Below are 19,088 nucleotides of genomic sequence, written 5' to 3' on the forward strand. Positions count from 1 at the left end.
AAGAAATCCAGAATAAAATAATAATTTTTTTTAAATGTGGCCATTTGTTTTGATACATTTTTTAATATTGTGATTATATTCATACTAGATTTTGTTATAAGGTCCACTTTTAATTTCATGAGTTGGATGTTAAAAACAATTACATTGCATTTTGAATTTTCCACTTTTATTCCAGTAGTAAAATCAAATACTTGTTTCCTTCATGGAGAACTAGAAATGTTTTTGATAATTTAATCCATAAGCTTATTCTTTAACTTAAATCTGTATTTCTGTTGTTTGTTTCTGTCTTGAAAATATGTGCATTTCTTGGTTTTACACTTTGGTGAGGAAGGATTTAATTTTTCTTACATGTTAGAGCAATTCATCACTCGCCTTGAACCCTTAAACTCAGCTTCCCCATAATTTCAGCTGTCTAAATGCAGACAAGAACCAGATATTTAAATTTTAAAAATGGGGTGAGGTAGAGATGGCTTCTGATTAGCACAACAGATGCAACAAAATCTCCAGGTTTACAGATGGGAAATTCTTCAGCCTCTCACACAGAACCTAGGTTTTAATCTGAAGGCAGAGCTCTAACAAGCCCAGGCCCACCGCAGGTTAGAAGCAGCACAGTAAACGGGGACTGTTAGCACAGGTCAGCCAGCAGCCGGGTGGGGGTTTGTGTGGTGCGCTGGCCTCCTGGCCCAGGATGGTTCCAGTTGTCTGTGGTATTTCTTTTTTTTTTTTTTTTTTGGGTGCTGGGGATTGAACCCAGGGCCTTGTGCTTGCAAGGCGTCTGTGGTATTTCTAATGGGTATCCTGAATCGTTCTTGGAGCTCTTCGCCACGGAGAAGCAGGCTACATCTTAGAAAGAGCAGTGGGCCTGGCCTTCTCACCCCCACTCAGCTTTGTCCAGTTTTCACATATTGCCACACTTTTCATTCCCTTTGTAAAGTAACAAAACATTCTAGATATGTTTAAAGCCCTCTTCAGTCCCCTTCCCCACTTCTGTGACTCACACCAGATTAGAATTGGTGCTCATCATTCTTAGGTCTGCCCCTGTTCACACTGTGTGTGTGTGCAGAGACACATCCAACGTGAACAGCAGGAGTGTCTTTAATTTCTTACATAAATGTCGCACCAGACTTACTTTCTGCCACTTTCATTTTTTACTGTTTTGAGATTTAACTGACATTGATGACCCCTTGTTCATTTTAACTATTATTCATTAAGTTTATTTATTATTAATTGTTTCCATCTGCAAAACTACCACAATTTATTCATTCACCTGTTGGACTTCTGTGTTTTTCTGCTTTTTTTATAATGCAGATAGTACTACAACTAACATTCATGTACACATCTGCAGGCATATAAACCATTCTAAGATATATTTCCAAAGACAGAACTAAAGGTTCGTGAAGGTTTGCATAACTTCCACTTTACTGTCCATTGCCAAACCATGCTCCAGAGTGCTTGTGCTGATTCCCATCTCCCTTACTAGCCTGCTTGAGAGTTCCTGTAGCTCCATGTACTGCCAATACTAGGTTCTAGCAGGTTCTTTTTAAAAAATCTTTTGTTCATTTCATGAATGTGAAACTACATCTCATTGTGACTTTGATTTGTAAAGTGGCTGAGCACAGTTCATGGTTACAGCCCTTCAGGGTTGCTCAGGGGTGATCTGTCTTGCCATATTTTCCATTGTTTATCTTGGGATTATTAATATCTATCAGGCAGGCACTCTTGCATTCTGAACACGGATCCTTTGGTCCGGCAAATGCCTTCTCTCAGTCTGTAATTTGTCTTCGTAGTGTTTTTATTGTACAGATGTTCATTTTATTAAGCTTCTTTTGCAAAATGATAATTTTTCCCTACTATGGGGTGGTCATCCTTTTTCCTCCTGTAGATACCTAATTATACCCATATCACTGTTGAATGGTCCCTCCTTTCCCCATTCACAGTTCTGTATCACATCTGTCACATCCTGGGTGTGTGCCAAAGGCAACTGCTGTAATTTTCAAACTTGGTAGAGTGAGTGCCATCAACATTGCTGGTACTTTTTAGGAGTGTCGTGGCCATTCTTGGCTTTATATAAATATTTTATGGAATTTAATTTTTTTAAATATATATGTATATTTTGTACATGGAAATAAAGTTCTTTGTTTTAAAATCCTGCAATTTTGATCAAAATTTTATTGCATTTATTAATTAATTTGGTTATACCTAATATATTTTAAAATAAAAATAGGTGCTTAAAGGAATAAATTATTACTTATCTGCATACATAATTTGTCAAGAACAATAAGTTCTCCAACAAAGAAAAGTGCACTGTTAAAATGTTCATTCTTATGTTGGAGTATTTCAAAATGTTCACTCATATTGGGATAAATGAGGAAATTTAATATTTGAGCATCTTTGCTTGCTGGTTTTGTCATCAAGTATTTATTGGTTTTAGTGGCTCTTAGTTGTTCTGTAAAGCTAGACCTTTTGTAGAATGTGACAGTGGCTTGAAAATCCCCAGCAGTCAGTGGTTGGGGAGTTTTCTTCCCTGATTTGTTTAGTGCATCGTGTATGACACAGGTCACATGTCTGAGGTGTACCTCTGTTGATGGGATATTGGAGGAAACTTCCCGTGGCTGTGTGCCATGCATTTATAATTTACCTCCAGAAGTCCAACATCAGATATGAGGGAATGTTAGCTCCCTTTTGTCTGGTCAGACTGCATTTATTATTTGCTAAAATTCATTTTTTTGTTTTTCTGTAGAGACTTGTAGCCACTAAAGGGAGCAAACAGCGCAGTCGCCTTTCCATCATGGCCCAGTATCTCTGCAGTGTTGAGCACATCTTTACAATTCCAGGTCAAGCTTTTGTCCCCAAACCAGAGGTGAGTTTCTGCTTGTTTTGGTATATCAGAATTTGAATGTTCATTGTAATTTTTATTTCCCTAGAATGTATCACAGGAAATAGTCTCTAGAATCTAATATTTATTTATAGTAAGCTATCGCATAGTTGTTTATTTCTCCTGAATAAAAACTACAAAAATCAAAATATATGAATAGTTAGTTCTTAACTAATGTTTCTCTCCCTTAGATAGGGTGAGTGATTGCTAGTATTCATCATCATCACCCCTGCTACTCCCAAAGGTATCCTGGCAGGGAAGACTAGTTGCATGGTCACCCCATCCTTGAGGAACGGAATCAAATATTGTTTGTGGTTTCTGAGAGGAGATTTCTAACTAATGCTACATCAAACATTATTCATCCTGGGTTTTTTTACACGTTTTTGGCAGTGTTATTTGTAATAAATCATCCTTGGAAAATCATTTGAATGTTAATTTAGGCTTTGACTATTCCATGCTAGTTATATGAGTAAATTTTAATTACAGAAACAAAGTTTTGGTGCCAATAATTAAAAAGCTAGTGTCTGTTTTAGCAAAACTATTGTTCAATGAGTTATTGCAGGACCTGCAGAAAATAAAATCTCATTTATTTCTTCACTGAATGTATGTTGGATGCCTACTGCTTGAAAGAAGCTGGGCTGGGGATTCAGCATCGAAGAGGAGACAAATCACTTACAGAGTTGTCTACGGGGAGTTCACAGTCTGATGGGGTAGAAATCTCTTGGTAGATAAAATTCTTAAATATAAAGTTTTGCAGAGTGCTTTACATAGTTGGAGCTTCCTAAATAAAAGTGGATAGCATAAAAATTGTAGTATGTGTTTTATAGATTTGGATGCAGGTACAGGTTGTAGATTTGGAACGAGGACTCCAGCCATTAGTTAGATTGATTTGTGTATCTTGGAGCATGGTCTCAGGTGTGTCCGTGTGCTTTGCTGCCACCTTTGCATTTCCTCCTGATCACCACAGTTAGCTGAGTTTTCAGGTGACTAAGAATTTGGTCCATCTTCTACTTGCGGAGCAGACTTATCAGCTTTCCCTGAGTCAAACTCAGGAGACTCACTAGCCATACCACTTCCGCCTCCACAACTCAGAATTGCAAAGACACTGTAGATGATTTCTTCCAGAAGAGCGACGAGAGGTGTCATGAAGTGTCATCAGTTCAACACACTTGTGCTTTCAGGAGCTTTCTCTCCTGTTGCAGGTGGCTGTTATGATGAAAAGGTCAAGTAAGCAAATGGTTTGCTTTCTTCTTGTGTGTATATCAGACATTTTGAATGGCCTAAAACCCATTATTTGATGAAACCAAAATCTTGGCTTACAGGCTTTTATAGTTATGGTTATTACCATAAACCAGAATCTTAGATAGTCTAAATTTTATATTAGATTTCTCAGGATAGATGTAGAATATTTTGTTGGAAAGTTTCTCTTAGTTTTAGTAGCTAGATAAAAGTATTTTATGCTGTTTATTAGTAAGGTATGCATGAAGTTCATTTAAAATTTCTTTCCTCTTGATTAAGCCTTCAAGAATATATTTATCACTTGGTTAAAAACTAGCTTGTCTTTGATTCTCTTTTTATTGAATTTTTATTTGTTTCAAATTAGACATATGGCAACTTTTCTCACATGCTTTTCATTATGTTGTAAGTATTACATACAGAGATTCATTTGTGATCTAGGAAAGTACTTCTCTAAGAGGAGAGAAGATGTGTTACGATAAAGGAAAACAACCAAATGATTGAATCAAATTTTGAAAGAATTCTCCACTGCTCCCATGTGGGAGAGGCACCCCCTTGAACACACAGGTTGTCTCCTGTGCAGTCAGGCATGGGATGCTGGGAGAGGGGGTACGTGCCCTCCCAGCAGAGGCAGCTCTAGGTCCATGAGCACTTATAGCAGCATCTTGAGGTTCCTACTGACAAAGCTGTAAGACATTTCCATGACCTTCTTTGCCTGGGTTGCATAGAAATTTTAAACTGTTTCATATTTAAGTGTTTTAGCATGCTTCAACCAGGATTATTTCAGATCATTTTTTTTTCTTTCTTTGTAACTCTAGTCTTTTATCAGTGTTTTATATTTATCATGCTGCAGTTCTATTAAGTTGCTCAAATTCTTTTGAAAGCAGGTGACTCTGTATGTATAAGATGCGTACAAAAGTTCTTAGAGATAATTACGAGGTATGCAGCAGCATTTTGCAGAATTACAGGCTATGATGTAAATCCTTAAAAGTAAATCCTTAGATATTGAATTGTATCAAGTGTTCTGCCTGTATCCATTGAGATAACTATATAATTTTTCTCTTTCATTTAATATTTCACTATATGTAAACAAAATGGAAGAAAAGGAAAAAAAGTAAATGAAATTAGTGTATGGTAAAGTCATATAGCTACCAACCTAGTGATGAGGAGACAGCATGAGAGAACACTGGTCCATGTCCCAAACTGAAATTACTTCTGTCTATCCCTGGCCGCTTCCACCGCCATGGCTGCTGCCGCCACCGCCGCCTCCTCCTCCTCCTCTTCCTCATCATCATCATCATCGTCGTCGTCGTCATCATCGTCATCATATTCATTATGCTGACTGTATTAGTTCATTTTTCATCACTGCATGAGATTCATGAAATTCCTGAAATAATTAACTTATAAAGAGAAAAGGTTTATTTTGGCTCACAGTTTTCCAGTTCAAGACCAAGTGATGGTATTACTTTGGGCCTCTGATGAGGCAGCACATCATAGCAGGTGTACATGGTAGACTAAACCACTCACCTCAGCAGCCAGGAAGCAAAGAGTGAGATAGAGCAGGGCAGGGGCCCACAATCCCAGTGACCTGAACACTTCCCCCACGCCTACCACCTGAAGTTCCACCGCCTCCTGAGAGCACCCCCACGGACCAGGCCTTTACACATGGACTCTGAGGAGTATCCAGGAGCCAGACCATAGCACTGACTCAGGACATCTTCCTGTGCCCAGGTCATCCAAGCCTAAATTTAGAGGCCATTTCAGCTACCACCTACTGCCAATTACTTCACTGTCACAGCCAGTCAGTTGTCACCACCTTCTGACATCACGTACCTTTCTCTCACCCCATCCTACTCATTTGCCCAGTTCTGGCATTATGTAAGTGTTTATCATTAAACTGTGTGTAGTCAAGGCAAGCGTGTGGGGGTCTCCCTCTCTTCTAGGTCGCTCATGAGAACTAACCCACTCCTGTGAGACCAGCGTTAATCCACTGGTGAGGGAGGAACCCCCGAGGCCTAATTACTTTCCACGAGGCTCCAGCCACCTTTTAAGGGTTGCACCACCTCCCTGAAAACCAAGCTTCCAGCACAAGAACCTTTCAGAACAAACCACACACATACGCATTCCATAGGTAAAAACTGGTGTGATATTCAGGGGAATGTTTTCAGCATTTTTAACTTTTATTTTGTTAACTTTTTAATCAAAGAAAAAGTACATATTTAAGTATATTCAGTATATTAGACCAAAGTTTCCCAGCCTCAGAACAACCTACAGTTTGGACTAGATGGTTCCCTGCTCTAGGGTTGTCCTTGTCCTGCACTGTGGGCTAATTGACTGCATCCCTGGATTCCAGTAGCAGTATCCCAGACGACCCAGAATGTCTCCAGGCGTTGTCAGATGTCCCTATGAGCCGATTGGCCCCACTGAAATCCGCTGGGGTCTGTGGGACCTGTAGGGCGGCACTCGCTTGTGCTGCCTGTGCGCTGACTGCCGGGCTGTGTCGCTGCGTTCGGTGCCCAGCCAGCTCCGTGCATGGGTACTGTCTTCATCCCCATTTTCACAGGAGACCAAGACTTGGATTGGGTGTGTGCACTGTGTGACCTTTAGGGCTTGCATCCGGAGTCTGGTCTCTTGGACTGAGTCCATCTTTCCTTTTATCAGCGGGTGGCCTTGGGCAGGTCAGGAAACTGACCTAAGCTCTCCCAGCCTTAATTCCTGTGAGCTGGTAGTGTTTGGAGGTGCACCAGCCAGCGTATGTGGAGGATGTAGGGCAGGACTGCGTGGCACTAGGAGTGGCTCCTCACCGAGGACACAGGTGAAAACAGTACCTCTTCTCCCAGGCTTGGTGGAGATGCGTTCTTATAAACTCACAAATCATTTAAACAGCGCTTTCTGAGGGCAGAGATGGAGTCAGGGTCCAGGTCAGGGTGAGCTGGAGGGTCATGGGCAGAGGGACGAACCCATCTGGGGATGGCTGTGACATCATCCTTTATCATCGCCATTTGCAGTCCACAGGAATTGGACCTTCATCTTGTATGAAATGCTGTCTTTTGGAGAGTTTGAAACATTCCGTGGCATAGGTGGAGAGAAAATATTCCTGACGTGAATAGATTACTTTTGAAGCATATATAGAGCTACGTAAAATAGATGTGAAGTGAACTTTCAGCATTGGACTCACATAGGCCATGCAGACTATGTAAACACAGACAAGTTAATCGAGGTGAGAAAATCATATAGGTGCCAGCACAGTCCTAGAATAGGAAATAACGTCTTGACCTCTCAAAAGGAATGCGCACTTAATTAGTACCACACACTAACTGATCGTTTCGGGGACTCCAAGAAAGACGTGTTTTAAACAATCATTTGAACTTCTGCTGAAATGAGTTCCTTCTTAGTTCTCACATGAAATAGTACCTTTTCATTTTTGCTGTTCCATTAATAGCTAATGGAATCCCCTTTACAGAGCAAAATTATGATGTACCAAGTATAAAATATTTTAGTCTATTTCCGTATGCCCACATGAAAATTATTTATTCACATAAAACATATTCTTCCCACTTCTTGAGTTATCAGTGTACAAAGAAAGTCATTTTTTTCTTTTTACCATTGTATTATGAATAGTTACTAAGCATAAATTACCAACTAAATTATTAGAAATGGCAGGGTGCAGTGCTTTCTTTGCACCTATAGAAAATCCAGTTGATATTTTCTTATTAAAAGTTTTAAATTACCTATCATAAATTAACTTAACCTGTATTTTAAAAGTATTCTTCATGCTTCAACATTTTTTTCACATCCATTAACTAATTGAAACTGCACATTTATAAGAAATTTCTTCTTAACTTGAATCAAATTTGAGGGAAAAATGACAACCTAAAAGTAACTTACCATTCAAAGAGGAGTAGATTAAATGGGGTGGGACGAGTGTCAGTTGTGGGAAAAAGGAACTTAATCTGGAGAATCCCGTTTCTAGAAGCAGAAGAGAGTTCTTGAACATTTTAAAACAAACACGTCGTGTTTTCACATTGCTTGTACTTAATGCTCTAAAGGCGCAGGGGCTGCTGTTGCTTTGCTGTGGCAGCGTTTATCAGTTTCTTTAGTTCTGCCTCATCTGCTGTAACGTAAGGTGGTCAGAGGGTGCACCTGCGTGAGTGGTTCTCTAAAGTGAAAAACGGAGTGGAGGGGAGGCTGGCCCTGCACAGTTTGGGCAGTATCTGAGGATTGGACAGCTCTTCCGTTCCCAGAGTCCCCTCCACACCCTGTGTCCTTAAAACAAGCAGATTTCTCAGGTGTTGCCTGAGGTGATAAGTCTTAACACCAGGGGAAGGTGCTTTTTAGAACTGGCAGTTAAGTTCTTTTGTAGACTCCAGTCTTCTAAACTGAATTCTACAAAAAAAAAACAAAAACAAAAAAAATTTATTCATAAGTCATCATTTAAAAAGTATTTTTCACTTTTTATAAAGAAAGGTACATCTGAGACATATATATTTTTTTTATCTAAAATAAAGTCCTGGCAGGCACCCAGAAGCTTCCTTGCATCGCCTGTGTGTGGCACAGCTCTACACATAGTCCTTCAGGCTGTGCGCTGGGTAGTGCTGGCGCTGTGTGGGAAAGGTCTGCTCCTGCCTGGGAGGGCGGGGCCGAGCTTCAGGGTCCTTTCTTAGACAGGAAGTGCAGAAAATGATGCCAGAGAGAAACAGCAGCATTGCTGAAATGAAGCCAATGTAGATGGCCCCTCCAGGTTCAGGTTTGTTGCTCTCCGGAATCGTCAGATCCAGGAAGTCAGTGATGATGTTCTTCGCGTACCACACCGTTGGTATCAAAGCAGAGGTCCCTGCAGACACGAAGCAGACTCCTCCAGCAAGGGCAGCATGGCTCTTGGTCTCTCTGTCCCCTCCTAAGCGAGTACATTTCATTCCTATGGTGGAGGTGCAGATCCCCAGGGCAGACAGAACACAGGCCAGGACCATGGTGGCCCTGGCAGCCTGCACATGGGAGGGGAGGGACAGGAGGGAGTGCTTCAGGGTGCAGCTGAACATCCCTGTGCTGTACCACGTGCAGTCCATCCACAGCCCGTGCAGATGCACAATGGCCGTCACAATGGTGGCGCCCACATCCACTTTCACCTTCCAGTTGGGCAGCAGAGTGGCTATGAGCACGCCAGAGACCCCAGATAGGGCCAGGATGAAAGCCAGGAGCTGGAGTCCCGCCGAGGCCATGATGGTCCTCCCGTCTCCTCCTAGAGATCCTGATGCTTGGTTACGATGGTGCTCTGTCGGAATTGTGCTCTGGCCAGCCACATAACAAAAGCTAGGAAAGAAGACAAGTCAGGATTGAGGGGAAGAAAGAATTAGGAAGCAGAAAGGCTTCAAGCCTTCAGAGAGGAGCGAGGAGATGTCTGAATGGCACGCCACTATGTGCCACACAAAAGCGCCTGCACTTTTGTGGGACAAGGTCCCGCAGCCAGGAGGCCACAAGCCACAGAGACTGAGGTGCTGCTGAGGGTTGTCATGGGCCATGCTTAGTGCACCGTAAGAAAGGAGCTGCCCACTCTGGAAAACCTAGAATATGCTGGAGGTGCCTGTGACACAGACACGGGCTTGTTAGGAAGCTCAGGTACTTCAGATCCCTGCTCTAGCGTCTGATGAAGGATGGATATTTTTTAAGTGGCTCTATAGGTAATAAGGAAATAAACCTCTCTAACATGATGTATAAATGTATACTAGAGAAGTTTTCAGAATTCAAGATGGAAAGGAAAGCAGTGGGGAAGTCGGAGTCCCTGGCACAGCTTTCCCTCCTTCTGACTGCTCTCTGTCTGCACAGTCCTTACCTGGGTTGGAGTTTGCTTTCCTTCAGGTCCCTGGAACTGGAAACTGGAACAGTCAAGCCAGTGTTTTGCTTTTCAGAAGTGAAATCCTTTCTAGTTGGGACCGTCCATCTGGCAATACTTACTGTCTTTTTGAGAAGAACGTAAAGTTCCTGAAATAGTACAATGCTGGCTTTTTATTTATTAATAATATTTGTCTTTAAGGGTTTATTTTGAATGACACACTAGAATGGCTCTGTTGTGATTCATAGCTATTTCACCAAAGGCAGCATAGGCTCTTAAATCCAAACAGCCCAGGTCACTTCTCTGAACTTCAGTATCCTCTTCTGGAAAGTGGGGAGAATCATAGTACCTATGTTAAAGGATTAAACATAAGCATTTTAAGGGCCTAGAATAGCAGAACACAGAAATTACTCAGTGGTTTGTAATTGACCTTAGCGTTTTTATTTACTTTATATCATGTGACCATTGATGTTTAAAAACATTTTAAATCTTTTTCCTTTTTTCTCTTCCTTTCTTCACTGATTTAATTTATTTTTGCAAAATCTTGGAATGGAAAGAAACCTCAGCTATAACCTTGAGCATCATTATTTGTTGTAATTGGGTCATTTGGCTAAGAAACCACTCCCGGCCACACAGTCTTCCCCGTCTAGCAAGCCCAGTGCAGTGTGCCCCCGCCCCATCTTATACCTCTCCTCCCCTTTACCACGGTCCTTCCTGCCATGAAATTCCCGTGTGGGGTTCCCCACGGAAAGTGGAAAACTGCATCTGGGGGCAAAAAACCATCATTAACTCTCTCACCCATTCCCTTTCCCACAAGGAAAGAAACCAGCGCACTCCATAGTGTCCTAAAGGGCCACGTGCTCAGCCTCACAGGACCCACACCTGCATGAAGCATGAACTTCCCGTGATTATAAGCATCAGTTCTCGTAAGATGTAGGTCTGCCTGAATTGAGTTGTTCTATTTTTATACATAATCTTGAAATGTAAATCCTGTAATTTTAGAAGAGGACTTCCCTGGGATTGTAAATTCTGAAGTCAGACTTATTTCTAAACATGTGATTAGGAATCTACCTGCTATTAGGCATTTCATTTTTTTATGTTTTCCAAATTTCTTGCCTTATCCGAGACCAAAATAGAACAAAAGTTATCATTTTCTAGAAAAAAAACTAAACACATATTTCTAGTTTTATAATAACTGTTTTCAAGTTTGGATTTTCACATTTCAGTACATGGCTAACTTGCTAAATTACTGCTTTTCCAGACCATGTTCAGCCTGGGGATTCTCCAGCAGTACAATGGCTGAGGACAGTCCCTAATCTGCTTGCTTGCTTCTTCCTTTCTTGGGTCAAATAACCTTTACACATTGATCAATCTATGTTGAGCTAACCAGCTATAACCGAATTGTGACCAAAAGAGAGATCACTATTCTGTTCTTTGCATACCCAGTTACTGGCATTTAAGCTGTATTGCTGAGATTTTTTTCCCTCTTTGACCATAAGCATAATAGGGTTCGTGACCTATGCTCTCAAATCTGTGCTGTAGAGAATAAAGGCATACTTTGTTGCAGTGGCTGTGGTAGCAAAATACTGTGACTATAATCAAAAGCAAAAGGGCGGCATGTACAAACTTCATAAACTTTGTAGAGAGAACACTGATGGCACACAGAGCCTACGTACATTCAGCTTATGAACTGCTCCACAGGAAAGGTTCTAGTAGGTTTCATAAAAATGTAAAGTCAGTTTTCCAGACAACATTTATTCATGTCAAAAATAATACTTAAAAACAGATTTACAGCTTCTAATTCAAACTAAATATCTGAAGGTCTGTACTTTGGTCTCTGAATATTCTAGAAACTTCTCATTTTCCATACCTTTTGTCAGTAGCCTTCGGGGGTTTAATTCCCCTCTGCCAGTTGCCTTCAAGTTAGCTTTAGTCAGGTCTGATGAAGAGAAACCACATACATGAGGCTTGTTTCTGAGAGTCTGAGTATTTTTCATAAAGCTCCAAGTTAACTTGAAAATAGCAAATAAAGAACAACATGAAAATCAGAGTTCATGTGAAATGTGCTGATGTTGCTAGAAGATAAATACCAGGTTCTCCATCTCATTTTTTGGACTGTGGGAGAACTAAGAAAGGAGAGGCGGGGAAGGGAGGGAGTTGTTTCAGCAAGATTTGTCAGAACCTGAAAGCTAAAATGCTTTTGTGTTGCTGCATAGAGGAGGGATTATTTGGGTACCCACCAAAAAAAAAAAAAACAGGCCTTTTCTTTTAATATTATGTTGTAGTCACATAGTTATGGTTTATTTTGGAATTTTTGTCTGTGTTGGAAAAAATAGTTTATCATTTTATGTCCTCAGTTCAATTAAAGAATATGGTCCAGAGTATTTTTAACTGGGTTGTGCCTTGCAAATGGTAGTTGAGACTGCCGTCTTATTCTGCTGCTTATTGTCTTATCAGAAAAAAACCCAGCAGCAACAGTTGACTAGAGTCTGTCTGATCAGTAAACTTGTGCGCGCGCGCGTGTGTGTGTGTGTGTGTGTGTGTGTGTGTGTGTGTGTGCATGTGTGTGTTGCAGTGCCCCCTTTTCTTGCAATTCCTTCCACTAAAGAAAGACAACAGGAGTGTCTTTAGGTCAGAGACCTGGGAAAGTGTCGTGATGAGGCACTAACTGTGAACCAGAATATTTTACTGCTGTCCTTTTGCATTCTTAGTGATTTTAATTCTACAAGGTAGAAATTTATAGCTATTATAAGAAAGAAAATAATTTTTGTGTTAAATGTTAGTCGTTTCTTTTAAAATAACAAGACACATTTTAAGTATCTGAATTTTTCAAGATTTGTTTGTTTTTGTTTTAATCTTTCTGAGGCATTTAGCAAAATACCATTTTCCTCTCTCAGAAATCTAATGTGTGGATTTGGCTTTTAGCCATAGTGTTGTTTTAATATGTAGATTCGTTTCATGGAGATGTGTAAACAATTCTGAGTGCAAGTACCGGATGAAGGAGCGCTGAGTTGCCAGCACTGCTGTGGCAGGAGAACCCCACCAGGTGCCTCAGAGCCTGACCTGTTAGGCTTCTTTCCAGGGTTGTGGCCCAGAGACACCTGGGCTGAGGCTAAGTGAGGGCAAGTGGAGGGCCGGCCTCCCAGCCTGAGCCGGCGGTGGAAGCTCCAGAAGCTCTGCAGTCTGCTGCTGATGTGGGCATGAAGTGGAATCAAATCTTTAAAGTCCAGAGACTTGTCTAGATAAATCTTTTGACTCTTAAGTCTCCGGCCTGACCTCTCCCTTGATTCCCAAGTACTACTCCCACATTGCTGATTGACATTGCAGACCTCTTGTGGCCCAAAATTGAACTGCTGGCCCCAACCCTGCACTCTCCCGGCATCTGTTAATGGCACATGCTTGATTCCGTATGCACCATCCACTCAGTCAGCCAGTTGTTTTGTTCCTAATTTCAAAATAGCTCAAGAGTCCTTCTGTCTCGGTCCCCTGTATCACTATACTGTAGCTCAGGACCCCTCTGCAGAAAGCTGGGTGTGGTGACACTCACCTGTCATCCCAGCAACTCAGGAGACTGAGGCAGGAGGATCACAAGTTTGAGGCCACCCGGGACAACTTAGCAGGACCTTGTCTCAAAACCAAAAGAGCTGGGGCTATAGCTCAGTGGATTGGATCTCCCTGGGTTCAGTCCCCAGTACCCGGGGACGGGGAGTTCTGCTGAAGACCTCTGCACTGTAAAGCTTGCAAGGGCAAGGCCTCCTGTCTGTCCTGTTTGCTGGGTCTTCTGTATGTCGATGGGGTCTGATAAATGTTGAATGAATGAAACAGAAGCTGCTTTTGAATTATCAGTAATTAAACTGTAGGTTGCTCTTGAATGATGTAAAATATAACTTCATCTTTTCTGGACAAGATGAGAATTTCAGGTAATTTTGCAAGTCTGTTTGTTTTGGCTGATAATATCTGCCTTTTTGAACTACTTCCTAGATAGGGGGTGCTGTTTAAGACACTCTAGTATTTAGTTCTCAGACCAACCTGTGAGGTAAAAGGAATCCATATTTTACAGATGAGAAAGCCAGTATACAGAGAAGTACGTTGACTGAAACCAGAAGTGATCAAGCTGCAGGATTGAGATTGAGGCCCAGAATAGTGTGATTTTTTTTTTTTTTTTTAAGCCGTGGACACTACCGAGCACCGCCATCCTCCCCTTAGGACATAGCACATGTCCAGCTCTTATTGTACTGGCCATTTCTTTCTAGGGTTGTCTTTACAAGTCATGGAAATACATTAACCCTGAAATCACTTGTCACTTCACATAAAATGCTTGGTTCTCACTCATGAATCAAGCAGTCCATCTGTCTGCTTCTTTAGAATGTTTTCATTTTTCTCTTTCAAAAAAAAATGCATGCAATCCCCTTAATGTATTGTGATGCTAACCTGGATTTTCCAACTGGCTCTTCTTTTTTTTTTATAAAAATAATGCTATACCTCTGTGCAGAACCTAACAGTTTATAAAGTATGTCATTTCCCTTCCACCCTCTATCACCTGATCCTAGTAGCAGCCTGTGAGAGGGTGATGGGAATTACCTCCCAGAGGAGAAACCTAAGGGTCCCTGAGGAGGAAGGAAATGCTTGAATGGGATTTCTTCTAATGAGGACTTTGAATGCCACCACTAGAAGCCATGCAAGCCATGGGAGAGTTTGCTCTGGTGGGGCTGGTGGTTATGCAGGCGCTTTGTTGAGGCACAGAGGGTGCATTTAAGAGGCCCAGGTTGGAGACAGGGACTCTGGGAGCTCTTGCAGTGGAAGAAAGGACATGGAACTAAGTAAGTGGCAGTAGAACTACTGAGCAGGTTGCTCATAAACTCAGGAAGTAAAGCTGAGTATACATGATACTGTCAAGGTCATCTTCAGTCTATTAAAAAAAAAAAAAAAAAAAAAAAAAACAAAATAGTATCATCCTTGTTTCCAGTCTATATTGACATTCTACATTTTGAAACAAAATTATAGAAGAGCCATTCTCGGCTGCAGAGGGTCTGGGGATGGGCTGACAATAGGCTGGCTTTGGGGGTGTCCCTAGGCTGCCAGCGCTTGGTGAAGGGAATCACAAGGGTCGGAACTGATGGTGATCCTTTCCCAGGCAGCCGTGCTGGTGCAGCGAGGAAAGCAGCTGAGGCGGTCCTCACTCCTCAGCGGCACCCTTGCCCCTACACACCCGTCGCCTGGGCCTGGCATTCCACTTGTTCGGGGGTGCACCCCATCAGGTGTTTTTCCAGTTCTGCCCACTTAGTTCTCAGGACAAGTTGGGATTCTGTTTAAAAAAAACAGAATTTTTCTTATTAACTTCCTATTCAGTCTTGAAAATGAGAATTCAAAGATAAGCTACTTATTCTAGGCTCACGAATTTAATGTAATTGATTTGATCTTAAAATGTTTTTCTTCTGACCAATCTTAGGAAGTTAACAGTATCAGCTGAACACATCAGTCTGTTATTTTCTTCCATCTTTATGCCCATTTTAGTTTTAAAATAATGCTGTGAACTGATCTGAAGACTTTACTAACTTTTAAAATTGGTTGTTGGTGGGTTTGCTGTCAGTGGTGAGGACTTTGCTCTAAATGAAGAGGCATATTCCTTGGTGCTTGTTGACTCTCACGAGGTCCCAGTGCAGTTGACTTTCATAGCAGAGCAGGCATGTGCTACTGCCTATGGTTGTGTTTCCTTTGCTGTTATTTGTGATCTTATTTTTACATTTGTTACTCCTTTTTATGTCTTCCTGAGAAAGAAGCATGAGAATTCGTTTTCTGTCCTCTTTACCTCACTTTAGGATATTGCCCATGCATTTGATGGCGAAGCTGCATGATAGGCCAGTTTTGTCAGGACGCCTGGTGGGTGGCATGTATGCATGTTGTGCTCTTCCCATTGCGTATTTTCTTTGTACATTATTTGAAGAGCTGGTCGTTCCTCACCGTCCTTGTTGGTGTGTCTGAGCCTGGGCTGAGGTGCCACTGCTGCTCCCTGGCCTCTTCCTCCTCCCTCTCTGACTGCCCTTCCCTGGGGCCTGCTCTCTCCTCGCCAGCATCTCAGTCCCAGGTCCCACTGCATGGGCTTCTGGTGAGTTCATGTGGACTTTGGATTTTGCTAAATTCGAGAATTACAATCATTCTGAATCACTTCTCTTGACTCTGGTGATACCTAAGGAGGACAGTGAGCTCCCTCCCCACCAGACCTCCATGAGTTAAGCCAGTGTTATGGTTTGGATATGAGGTGTCCCCCGAAAGCTCACACGTGAGATAGTGGAGGAAGAAATGATTGGGTTATAGCCTTAATCTAATCATTGGATTAATCTCTGATGGTGTTAACTGGGTGGTAACTAGAGGCAGATGGGGTGTGGCTGGAGGAAGTGGTTCATTGGGGTCATGGCTATGGGGTATACATTTTGTGTCCGGAGAGTGGAGTCTCTCTGCCTCCTGATCACCATGTGATCTGCTTCCCTCTGCCACACTCTTCTGCTATGATGTTCAGCCCCACCTCGGAGTCCAGAGAAATGGAGCCAGCCTTCTGTGAACAAGACTTCTGAACCTATGAATCAGTAATCGGGCTGAATATTACCCCTTATGTATCATTGATTAGGGAGCTGAGTTGTAATATCCAAGATTTGAGGTATAATAGCTTCTCTCCCCTTGTCCCTTTTGAGCGCCTAGTAGCGCTCTGAGCTGATAACCAGTCATGTCCTATTCATGCTGACCTGGAAAAGAGGCATGTGCTTAGGGCCTGTTAATGGCCAAGGCTGCTGGTATTGAGAAACCGCCTGGTACAGCATTGGCATTGTGATGGGTTAGAGAGACAAATTTCTAGGTTCATTAAGAACTTCAGTTTTGAAATACTAGCAGGTCCTTTTGTTATGCAGCTAGACTGAGTGTGGAAGGAGGCTGGCCACCTTAAGCTAGAATACTTGAAGTGCCTTTATCCCAATTTCATTTTGTAAAACTCAAGGAAGAAAAAATAATGGTTGTAATTTTAAATAAGTATTCAATTATAAGTAAAAAGCATTTTTGTATCTGTTACCATAGTTACCCAGCAGCCTTCCTGTGGTTCTGGAGAAAGTGGCCTCTGTCATTCAGAGTAATTCCAACAAATCCCTTTGGGAAAAGGATAGAGGAGAGGGTGTAGAGGAGGGGTCCCCCACCCTAGAAGCAGCAGACATTGCTGACCACATTGTTTTTGCCTCTGAGTTTGAGAGTCCTCCAGTAAGTAGTGCCACCTTTGAGAATGGGGGTTTTCTTTTAGCTTCGATGTGATGTTAGCTGACTTCACTGAGGAAATCTGCTGCCATTTACATGGGTGCTGCTATATTTCTGCAGGATCTTAAAAATATTTAAATAAAGCAAACATTAGACATTTCCTGTATTTGCAAACACCAACTGTATCTCAGAAGAATGAAATTAGGCAAATAACCATGAGACTGAATTTTCAATTCAGAGCAGCCAGAAGTGGTCGTTTCTGTGCAAGAATGGGAGGGAGCATGCGCCCACACCCGAACCTGCGCCTTTGCTCAGAGTTACACGAACTTTTCTGGACTTTTAATTCTTTTAAGGTTTGGGCTTGGGTAGGGGTTAAATTTTACCTTACACTGTATTATGCTGAAAGGTGCTTTTCTCTGGAGACCAGGAGGGGGTTGGATCGTTCCTGGTGAATGCAGAGCTGTTGGAATTGACTGTGTAATTTGGGAGAATTGGATGGAATGGGTTGGGGAAATGAGTCATAAAGGTTGGCAGAATGAGAGAGAGGGACAGGGATGCAGCGAGCTCAGGTGGTGACAGGAAAGGAAGAGTGGCAGTCAAGGCAGGAAGAAATCTAGAGAATGTCGTAGAACCTTCTCAGGTATCCAAATTAAGACGAAAGGTGAGGGCAGGCATTTCAGAGTTTATGAAGTCCAGTGTTTCTTTAACATTTAGTCATTGTTCCTCCTTGAGCTGATTCTCCCACTCATACGTCATCTCTTCTTCCACAGAAGAGGGAGCCATCTTCTCCTCTCTCGAGCCCTTCACTCACCTCCTCAGTCATCCTCTTCTGTGACCACCATGCGCAGTGTGTTTTCTTTAGGTCTAAGGAAGGTCCTGGCCTTGTAGAGCCCTACAGAAGTGCTTGTTGCTAACTTAAACTGATGAGCACAATTAGAAAAGCTTATAAAATTTAGGAACATTTAACATTGTATTTAACCACTACTCACAACTACAGTTACACCATGAAATCTTCACTGAAATGGTCTGAAGCTGGCAGATATCTGGGGAGACATTTTGGGCATGTAAAAGCCCCTCTGTTGGTGGTTCTCAGGAAGGGCGGCCCTAGAAGGCCTGGGCCGTCCTTAGACCCGAAGAAAACAAGCTGAGCACATTTTGGTGTTTTCATTTTCTTCTCTTGTCCACCGAGTCCCACATCATAGGCCATGATGGTTCCCCCACCCTGAAGCCAAAGCAGAAAAGCACTCACCCTGTGTTTCAGTCGTTGTCTAAGGAGTTACGTAGCCACGAGGCCTCCCGGGAGAAGGTGCTCGCTGTGGGACTCAGAGAACAGCCACGCAGCACACACCGCCCATGTCGCTGTTCCTCTCGGCTTTTGGAGGGTCTGTGTGGTGCTCAGAGTGCGTTTTGACAGTTTCTAGAGCCAGGTGCCCTGGTCAGCTGCGGAGTGACCCCATTTCCAGGGCTATGGTCTCTGTCCGGCCATGTGCACCATGAGAGCCATTTTTATTTCATTTCCCTTCATGTTTGCTTTCAGTATTTTTCCTTTGTTGTGTTTTAATGTAGCCTCAGGAGCCACTGAGTCCTTTCTTGGACTAAAGCTGGGTATAAATCTCTTAAAAGATGTGCCTGAAATGTTTTATCTTCTGATAATTAAAGAATCTCAAGAGCTGGGAGTAACCTAAACACACTCAGTGACATATTTGGAAGTTTCCATTTTCAGTTTCATCCTGCCTGTACTTCCTGGGACATGTAAAGTTCCTACCAGAGAGTTAGCTGGCTGTGCAGCCTGTGTGCCTGAATTCAGTCCATCTGATTAATCAGTGTCTATACCCAAAATAGATGGAGTTTGTCGCTAAATGGTCCTTGGGGACCACCTGCCTTCACTGTTTTGAGACCCTGCCCTACAGG

At 42.3% G+C, this 19,088-nt stretch overlaps 2 protein-coding genes across 3 annotated transcripts in view; one reads left to right on the forward strand and one right to left on the reverse strand.

The window, feature by feature from the left end:
• Tfb1m (transcription factor B1, mitochondrial) overlaps nt 1-19,088 on the forward strand; it is a 46,681-nt gene that overhangs the window by 23,514 nt on the left and 4,079 nt on the right. For both annotated transcript variants that reach the window (XM_047557400.1, XM_047557401.1), the window contains exon 5: nt 2,741-2,860. In XM_047557400.1, the coding sequence (XP_047413356.1) occupies nt 2,741-2,860 (120 nt within the window). The remainder of the gene's footprint in view (nt 1-2,740; nt 2,861-19,088) is intronic.
• Nucleotides 8,671-9,403, reverse strand: Cldn20 (claudin 20). Its single transcript, XM_047557402.1, has one exon. It carries the CDS (start codon nt 9,328-9,330, stop codon nt 8,671-8,673), a length of 660 nt encoding a protein of 219 aa, XP_047413358.1. The 5' UTR covers nt 9,331-9,403.

Source organism: Sciurus carolinensis, chromosome 7 (assembly GCF_902686445.1).
Source record: "Sciurus carolinensis chromosome 7, mSciCar1.2, whole genome shotgun sequence".
NCBI classification, from domain to species: Eukaryota; Metazoa; Chordata; class Mammalia; order Rodentia; family Sciuridae; genus Sciurus; species Sciurus carolinensis.